Source organism: Nuphar pumila, chromosome 12, assembly GCF_984573655.1.
Source record: "Nuphar pumila chromosome 12, dmNupPumi1.hap1.1, whole genome shotgun sequence".
In the NCBI taxonomy this organism is placed as follows: Eukaryota; Viridiplantae; Streptophyta; class Magnoliopsida; order Nymphaeales; family Nymphaeaceae; genus Nuphar; species Nuphar pumila.
The window spans coordinates 25,567,272-25,577,606 of NC_143260.1; the positions used below are offsets into that span (position 1 = coordinate 25,567,272).

Genomic DNA, 10,335 nt, shown 5'->3' on the forward strand with positions numbered 1-10,335 from the left:
ATATCTGTGCATTGTGACAATATGACCACTATTGCAAAGATTAAAAGCACAAAATATAACCAAAAGCAGAGGAGACATATCCAAGTCAGAATAAAATCTGTAAGGGAACTGGTGTCTCAGTTAGTGGTTGCTGTGGACTATGTTGGATCCAAAGAGAACACAACTGATTCATTAACGAAAGGACTAGATAAGTCTTTAGTCCTAAAATTCAGAGAGGGGATGGGACTGAAACCCATCAGTAGTTCATCTACAGTAGCAACCCAACCTATCTGAGTGGAGATCCCACAAAGTAGGTTCAATGTGGTAATAACAAGCTGTAGGGTGAACTGGATAGCACCTTATTAAATTTGATACCTTGTATCTGTGTTTGTTCCTCTGTTTACTCTGGAAAGGTGCTGTAGCTGCAAGTTAAGAAAGAGTTAAAACTCTGAATGGGTTCAAAACCCTCAAGGCGAGATGTTAGCAGTGCATCTTTGAGAAGCCCACCTATGTGAGTGTGACTGTATGGCCGCAGTTTAAGGAATTGGGTTATTTCTGAAGTCACTCATGAAACAGGATTCGGGCGCATGGCCATTAACGCGCCGCCCTTAAAGATTACAACCAGAACCTTTATCATGTTGTTGCTGATGGACACTCCTACACCAAAGGTTCAAGTTCAAGACTTCAGTTCACTTCGTTCCTGTGGGGGTAAAGTTAGTCAACTAAGGTAGTGGTTCAAACCGGAAGGTACCATTGCTGAAAGCATGATATGTCCTGTTGCAGATTGTCTCATCTTGCATCTTGGTTTCCTCCTGTTTCATTCTTTGAATTTGTGGGGGAATGTTAGGTGTAAGAAGGAAGGGAGAGAGAATTTAAAGGAGAAACTGGGCTGTTTTGAAAGAGGTGGTCTTGATGAGGTGGAATAGTCCCACATTGCTTGTGCTTGAGTTTTCTGTGGGCTTTATAAGCCAATTGAGAACTCATACACTTGTTCTTGAGAACAAGAGAGTGGGATGACCACCACACACGCGTGCGCGCGCGCCTGCCGTGCCGTGCCGAGCCGGGCCGGGCCGGGCTCAGGCTCAGGTTCGGGTTCGGGTAATTGGCCCTTTAGGGCCATATCCAATCAAGACAAGTATCTTTTTACCCAAAGTTTCTTTGGATTCGGTAACGGGTTATGGGAATGGATAACGGGTCACGACTCCTCGTATTCCATGCCCGTTATGACGCTTCAGATTCCGTAACGGGTCTCGATCTTTCGAAGACCGTTAACGGATCACGTCTCCTCAGAATCTGTAATGGGTCCTTCCACGTTTCATAACCGTTCGTGGGTTATAAAAGCGTAGTTAGGGCTGGGGTTACGAAGAGGTTGAGACAGGCGATTTCTGGCCGAAGCTCTGCGATTTCCCATCTTTCTGTTACTCTCTCTCTCTCTCTCTCTCTCTCTCTCTTTTTCCTTAGTTATCCCGAAAGGGGTTGTTCTGCAACTTTGGTTCGAAGAGGCTGTTTTCGAAGGACGACCCGCCGGAGTGCACCGTTCGGTTCGTCGTGGCTATTGTATCCTGGGGGAAGGACGCCGGACCCTTATTTGCACAGTATGTGGGGGCGAATCTTCTCTAAGGGGAGTACTTTCGTACGCCTTAGCCTGCTGCATAATCTAAACATGTGCATGTTGTTTTCCTTATGTTCTATGCTTCTGTTTGCTCTGATGCTATCGTCTGGATTTTGGTCTGATGTGGAAAATGCCATGCTTGCTCCCTGTTGCTGTTTCGGTCGTCTGTTAATCATGCTATTTACACTACTGAATTTCTTTATTTATTTCGTGTTTTATATCATGATGACGATTGTGAAACTGTGTGATCCGAAAAATGATCCAACAAACTAGTCTAATGAAACGAACAGGGATTGACTCAACTCATATTCGTGTTTAGAATATATATATATATATATATATATATATATATATTACACTTAATAATTTATATTTTCTATGCATCCTTCTCCTTGTATTTGTATGTATATAAATATATATAAAGAGAGAGAGTAGCTGCCTACACCCGTGCATGACTATCATAGCCTACGAGGCTTTTAAATAATTCATTTCCATGTTTTTATCAAATCTGACTATACAAATGCATTCTACGTATTTGATTTTATAAGAATCCACTCTTGCATTGTCTGTAAAATTTTTATAAATATCGTAAATATCTAAAGCTTAAAAATTCATATTTTTTATCAAAAAAAATAATCCAAATGTTGTTTTCTAGCAAATTGACCATGTCGAATGCTTCTATGGGGTTAGATTTGAAAAGAGAGATGCATGAAGCCCTTCTGCTCACCTACCTCTTCGGCTCCTTAAGTCTTTCCTAACCCCTCCACTTACTCACTAGCCATGATACAGGAAAAGGAATATGAAGAATTAAGGAAGAGAGAGAGAGAGAGAGAGAGAGAGAGAGAGAGAGAGAGAGAGATGGGATTCTTGGATTTGCCCATCTGCATTCTTCATGGACCTTTGCTTCTCATGTCCTTTCCTTCAAATGAAAAAGCCCCTTTAGGCTTTGATATCTACTTGCCTCTTATTATGTATAGTTTCAAGTGAAGTTAAGCAAGCCACTTGTACTTGTTTACGAAGGGGAAATTTTCAAATACCTCCAAACTTTTGGGTCCAATTTATGCACACATCAAAAGTTTGAGAGTTTGCAAATTCACTAATTTGAGTTAACACTAACTCATGTTTTAAATTTTACCATTTTACCTCTATTCTAGAAGCCTTAACAAAGTTTAAGGGTAGGATTGTCAACAAAACGTATTTAATGTAAAAAAAGTCAATTATTGCAATGTAATCAAACTCTTGACCTCCCTAATATAAAACAAAACACTACCCACTGTACCAAATGGCTAATCATTAACAACTTTTAGAAAAACTTTTATATAGCCATGTTTAAATTCTAGAAAGTATATCTAGGGTTTGTATCAAGTACATGACCCAATCTGAACCCAAATTCTTGGGCATGGGCATGAAAAGCACCAACCCAAAAAATATTCAAGTTGACCTAAAGCTGACCTAAGTAATATGCTGCCCGGGTTTGGGACATGATTTTTTCTAAGTATCCAACCTAACCCGAGTATTTTATATGTATTTTTAATAAAAATATGTGGCCCGGGTATGAATTTGGGATTCCATTTTTATGACCCAGCAAAACTCGAACCCAGAAATTTATTATTTGGTTGGGTTCGGGTAAACCCAAATAGGTCGGGTACCTAACCCGTTGACAACCTAAAGCCAATCAACAATTTTTTTTTACTCGAAGAAACTGCCTCAAGCGTAGAGGCGGAGTCACGCTGGATCCCTATCTATGTCAATAAAACTTTGAGGGCTTACCCCTCAAACCCAGGGAGTTGCCAAGCTTCAACTTACGCAAGAAGGTGACGCCCATGGGATTTGAATTTGAACTGCCCATCAAACGGTTTAGGCCCCATCCCACTAGGCCAAACCCCTTGGGTTAGAAGCCAATCAATATAATAATGACCCATCCTAATGACAGCACAACCAAGTCTGTGTTTGGAAACTTAAGCTTCATACTTACCAAACACAGACCCGGTTATGCTATTAGTGGTCAGGTCATTATTGGATTGATTGGTTTGTTAGAATTTAAATTTGGTTATATAAATTTATTTTCTCAAAAATTTTAATAAATGCTCAATTGGTGTAGTGGTTAGTGTTTTTGTTTTATATTAAGGAGATCAAGAGTTTCACTATTGTTGTAATCAATAGACTTTTTTTACATTAAATACATTTTGTTTACAACCTTACGGTCAAACTTTGTTCAGACTTTTAGAATAGGGGTAAATTAGTAAATTTTATGAGTTTAAATGATGAAATGGTAAATTTAAAACATGAGTTAGTGTTAACCCAATAACAACCCAACTATTAATTCATGATTGGGAAAATTTTATTAAACCTAGTAAAAATTTTGGTGTGAATTTGCAAATTCTCAAACTTTTGGTGTACCCATGAATTAGACCCAAAAGTTTGCAGGGTATTTGAAAATTTTCCTTTAGGAAATTAACTATTCTCAATCCCCTCAGAAGTTTGTGTTAAGGACTCTCCTACTTGTAACAGATTTGGAATGACTTTGAGTTGCTAATTACAACCCACAAACCCAATGTGTTGGGCACTAAACCAATTTGGGATGACATCAAGTTGCTAATTACAACCCACAAACCCAAAATGTTGGTCACTGAAACTAATTAAAATATGAGATTTTGTAGAACCTTCATCAGAGTTATGATGTTTGATGTAAGGATTACGACAATGAAGCGTTCTAGTACATCCGAATATCTACATTGAAAGATGGTTGTCATCAGAGTTATGATGTATGATGTAAGGATTACGAATTTACGACAATGAAGCATTCTAGTACATCTGAATATCTACATTGAAAAAAAATCTCAGAGAGCTCAACCTACAGATCAAAGAACAATGTCAATAGACGATTGGAAAAAACAAAACAAAAACAAAATGAAGTATCCCTTCAAGTAAAAGATTTCAAAAGAAATGAATAGCTGAAGTTTGGCAGGCAGCAATCATTTGGCAGAAACTTCGACGAGCAGATGATTTCCATGTGTGACATCCTTGGAATCTAAATTTTCCTTTGAGTGCTCCAAGACCTGCATTGCCTCATCTACTTTTGTAGCCAGCGCATTGGGTGACTCAAGTAACAGCAGTATTTCTGTGTTGTCCATCTCTAGAAGCATACCTGTTATTTTCCCAGCAAACTCATGCTGCAAAGCAAAAATAAAAGCTGGAGTTAAGATCATGAATTGCAGGATCAAAGTAAAACCATAGTCACCAGTATCATTCTCAGCAAGTTTCCCGCAAGGTTTTCTCAGAAGTTTGAAAATTCAGAAAAATATAACGAATAAGAAACAATAGGTTTTGTATCGTTTTTTCTTCCTAAAATATAAATAAACAAGTAGAAAAGTTCTGCAAATAGAAAAGAAACAAACATGGAAAACATAGGCTTAAAATATATAAAAATAAGAAAGTTTTTCAAAAATTTCATGAAAATATCACTATAATATGTGTTTGGGTGATATTTTGAAAATATCGTGATATTTTCACTTTTTTTGGCTCCCCTTAAAATACCAATGATATTATGAATTTTCAAAATATTGCCAATATCAGCTACTATGGGTAATAAAAATATTCCTGGCTTTGTGATTTACAGGTGCCTATGTCACACAGACTCGGCTAGGGGGTTGACACACCCGTGTCGACACGCCCCGACATGGGTGCGGACACCGGTGCGGCTTCGGACACGGGGCGGACATGGTCAACCAAGTGTCGGACTCTGTCAACGCACCGGGGCTGAGTCCGTCCACATTTTGGACTCGGTTAACTTTGACCGAGTCCATTTTTGTCCATTTTTAGGGTAAAAAACTAAAAAAAAATAGATTTTTTAAATATTTTTTTTAAAATATATATATAGCAGTGTCCCCTAATGGGCACAACTTCGACCGAGTCTTATTATTGTTATATATATATATATATTTAAATATATATACATATATATAACCGAGTCCCCGTGTCCAAAAATTTTGAAATTGTGCCGCACCCGTACCCGCACCCACACCCATGTGACATAGGCCTATGCCAATGAGTTCAGACAATGATCAGTATAAAAGCATCACCATAGCATGTGGAAGGAGAAGATTAGTGTACCTGTAATCTCTGAACAAATGGGAAGAGATGCTCTCCAAGTATCTGTTTCTGCTTCTCAGGAGCAGCTGCTCTAAGCTGACTACTCAGTATGCTCAAGCTCTTAGAAGATCTTGGAGGGATCAAGGGAACAAGGCCAGTTTTTCTTAATCCACCCTTAACCATGGATACCTTTGGAAAAGCTTGTCCATCAGTTTTTTCATGGTTTTGACTGTTAGGAATGTGTCTAACAGACTGCAGCATATGAGATGAATTACATGGTCAGTGAGGGCAGAACAATATGCAACTAATGTGTGGTTCTAATAGAATTGATGTCACAATCAACAAATGTAGTATTATCTATGACATTGGCTGTGAAAGGGTTACATCTGGGATCGACATGACATAACATCTAAAACATTCATTTAAGTGCTTTTATGTTGATTAATGTAAAATTGGGCAAACAGACGCACAATACCCCCCCTTCCCCCCGCCACACACATGCGAAAGCATCGTGAATGCTGCCAACGGCCATAATATGATAGCTACATATGCAGTGGGTAGCAGAAGCATTTCAGGTTCAAATCTACCAGATACTACTACTCAGATTGGCAATTAAGGGTGGTGTTGTGTATATTAACACACCAACACACTTCCTTATCATAGGCAACCTTCCATATGCATAATTTTTAGTAAGATCTACTTCAACTTCCTTTAGTATAAATTTCAAGGAACTCCTGCTTCAATCTGCTTAGGCTGCTTTTGACTCTACAATGCCGCTCATTTATATCTACTGATACTAACTTACTACTGCTAGTCTGCTACCCATCCTGCAGTTAATGGCAACCATCCCATAATGCGTTGGCATACTCATACCAGATATTCAATGAAACTTTGCTCCTTTGCCATTGATGTTTCCTTTTTCAATGTTCACCAGGAAAACCCAAACTGAGAAAAAATATAGTGCATTAACCTCCCTAGCCAGGACAACCCTCATCATCTCAGACAAGCTTTTTGAGTTACTATCAATATATGCACTCAGTGAAGGACAAATCAAAGTTGACAAAACAGTCACTTGGATAACTCATTGCATTTTGTAAAATTATTACCCATTTCGCCTTCACAGCTTGATGCTGATAAAGGAGTCATTGAGAAACATTTAATCAAGTTTTAATGATTGCATATTATGTAAGTTGAAATGACTGTCTAAACACTGATAAATCCCATTTAGTAATTATCACCATTTCATGGCTGGATCCAAGGAATAAGCTATTTTTCAAACATAGAAGTTATATATTACAATGAGAGTAGGAGGGTAACCTTTACAGGCTGATTAACAGGAAGTTGCCACTGTGTCACATACGGGACCTGCGGCGGCACATGTGGAAGGGTGAACCCGTTAACTTGCCCCTTGAAGTGCTGTTGCTTCCTCTGTCCATTCAGAGTCTAAACACATTACTAGTTTGGAAATCCAATGTACAATATGATCATAAAGGGGAAGCAACCAAAGATCTGCACTAAAACCAGAAACAGCCAAATCAGGACCATACTCTTACCATTGGAAGGGCCAGGTTATCTTGGAAACTGTGTGTTGGGAATGGCCCATCTATTTTCCATCCTAATCTCCGATTTATGTATGGGTACATACATGCCTGCTGATGCAGGCTGTTGAAGTGAGGAACCATAACACCTTGAGAATGTGAAAGGTACATGGCAGAATAACTAGCTTGGACAGCAGGAGGAGTTGATGTGGCCAATTCAGACATGCGTGGCGAATGTAAAGCCTCCAGCTGGGCATGCCGGACTTTCTTGACCTGTGCTATAGCTACATACAGGGGCTTTCCATGGAACACGGTTGCTGCATAAAAATGTTTTGACAAAAACCAATAACTACATGCCACAAGGTACCATTTTTCACTTGCATTCATTAGGAAAAGAAAACTAAAGCTATAAAAAGAAGCAAGCAAAGCTCACAGTGAAATGTTGTCACTGCCATATTTGCTTCATTAGGAGAGGAGAAGCAAACAAAACCAAAGCCTTTGCTCAACCCCTTCTCATCACGCATCACTTTCACTGAAGTGATATTCCCACAGCTATTGAAGTGCTCTTTTAACTGATCATCATCGACAGAATCATTGATATTCTTCACATATACATTTGATCCCTGAAAAAGTACAAAATTTGCTCTTTTCTCTTAGAGTGGTTAAACACTTAAAAAAGGGAAGAGCCTGGATGTTATGTGGCTATTATGACGAAAACTAATCTTTCCTTATTCAAAATACTCGAAACTGTGCACCACCTGAAACTTTAAAATCTTTTCCCTTCGCCTTTCCTCAAATTCCCTCTGGAGGATCTTCTTACGCTCTTCCTTTTTCTGGGCCCTTCCTACGTATAATGCCTTTGAAGCTAACACGGGAAAAAGTTTTTCATGTCAGCAAAAAGTACTAAGGGGGAGAATAATTTTCAACTTTGTGATCACATAGAGCATGAATGGAAGTATGGAACTCAAAAAGGCAAGAAGAGCAATGTTGACTGCAATCAATCAGTTCTGAGAAATAAAGCGATCAAACAGAAATAAAAACACCAACCAAGCAGTTTTCCATTCATGATGTCGACTGCCTTTTTGGCATCCTCTGTGGAAGCATAGCAAACAAACCCGAACCCTCTTGACTTGCCATGGTCATCCTTCATGATCGCACATGCAGAAATGTAGCCAATCTCAGAAAATGTTTCCTTGAGCAAATCCGTAGTCACCACTTCTGGATCCAGATTCTTCACATAGAGATTCCTAAACTTATTTTCTTTGTTAGGTACAACCCTCTCACTCTTGTTGACGAATTTACCTACATACCTGAAAATCATTCAAATGAAAGACAGTATAAATGTGACATCAGTCACAACCAGGAAAGGAAAATCACAAAAAGAGTTCTAAATGTCAGGCAGGTAGAAGGGTGAAAAATGAAACTGCAAGAACTGAGATGAAGCTTACCATGAAAAGAACAGAGCAAAATGAGCTTGCATGATTTATGAATTTCAAAAGTGTTGCTAAATAAAGAATAATAATAAGAGTTCAAAATTTCAAGAAATCTATGAGTACCCAAGATTTCTGAACCGTCAAAAGACACCATCAAAACACAGCATGTCAAAAATGAATCTATTAGCGCCTAAAGCATCCCACAGAATTGTAGATCAAAGAAGGAAAGAAAAAAGTGAAAAAACAGAGTTGGAAACAGACCCATAGTTGTACCATTGTAAATCACAACGGAAGCAGAATAAAATCAATACGCAAAAAAATAACCAAATAAAATGTGCCACTTACAAGGTCTTTCCTCCAACCGTAGTACCGTTCAGATTAGTCATAGCATTGTTAGCGTCGTCTTCTCTTTCAAACTGAACAAAACCAAATCCCTTGCTCTTCCCATTTTCTCCTATGGCAACCTTGCTCGATAGGATATTCCCATATTTTGCGAACATTTCATTGAGCCCATTATGATCAATGGAGTCATTAAGATTCTACACAAAACATGCCTTGCATCAATAAAACAAATAATTGCACCCAAGATCGACCAAAGATTGAAAATTTCACCAAATGAACTGTGCCAACATATCAAAAAACAAGAACAAAAGCTAGATTAGCCAAAAGAATAGCGCTTAGAACTTCAAGGAACACAGATTCTGATCTCATTATTGGAAAACACCCCCTGAACTAACAATGATCTCAAAAGAAACCCAAAAATTAATAAAACCAACAAGCAGAAAGAGATTCAGAAAGGATAATCAAGATATACCATGAAGAAATAGCAAAGATTCAAATTAGAAAACGACTAAAGATGTCGGAATCAGAGTAACAATACCTTGACAAACAGATTGTTGGAACCATTCTTTCTTGTTTGTGGATCTCTGCGAGACCAATTAATCCTTATAGCTTTCCCATTCAACAGGCTTCCGTTCAGCATTTGGATCGCCTTGGTGGCTGCAAGAACCCGAAAAAATCATCACCCATCTCCAAGAATTCACATACAAACACAAGAAAGACGAAAGAAAGAAGAGGGGATAAAAAATTCCACCATCAGAATGCGAATGGAAATTGACGTAGCCGTAGCAGAGAGATCTGCCAGTGGCATTATCCCGGCAGACGCGAACAGAGATTATTGGGGCGGCAGCAGAGAACTTCTCAAAGAGTTGGCTCTCAGAGACGGCGGGATCGAGATCGCCGACGTAGAGCGAGGCTGGAGGTGCCTGTGGTGGCGCAGAAACAGTGGTGGTGGTGGCCATCTCACAAGAGATAGAAACTCTAGAGAGAGAAAGAGAAGACGAAGAAGAGGGAGAGAGGAGAGAGTGCCGTTAGAGCGAAGGGATGTAGGAAATATAAAAAACGAACGCCAAGAAGGGACGGTTAACGCGGGAAAGGGCTTGTGGCTGAGATCCGTTAGAGAACAAATGACTAAAATGCCCTCAGAAACCTTGGTCGTGGACGGATGACCGAACTACCTATGTTTGACCATTTAGTGACCATAATGCCCCTACGAAGTAGGAACTGGTCAAGGTTGTTCGGGAAGGACATGTTGGGTATGGGTGCATATGGATCCGATACCGGTTGGATCATGTTTGATCTAAATCCAAATATGAATTTTGTGCAGTATATATAGATCCTA

General features: G+C 39.1%; 1 protein-coding gene across 1 annotated transcript; it reads right to left on the minus strand.

Moving 5' to 3' along the window:
• Positions 1-4,566: 4,566 nt before the first annotated feature.
• LOC149820372 (polyadenylate-binding protein 7-like) lies at positions 4,567-9,955 on the minus strand. The gene is made up of 10 exons (XM_089981793.1): positions 9,748-9,955; positions 9,535-9,653; positions 9,000-9,193; positions 8,269-8,531; positions 7,980-8,086; positions 7,655-7,844; positions 7,333-7,538; positions 7,001-7,111; positions 5,705-5,935; positions 4,567-4,764 (listed from the first exon to the last, which is right to left on the minus strand). Exons 1-10 carry the CDS (start codon positions 9,953-9,955, stop codon positions 4,567-4,569), a joined length of 1,827 nt encoding a protein of 608 aa, XP_089837919.1.
• Positions 9,956-10,335: the final 380 nt, after the last annotated feature.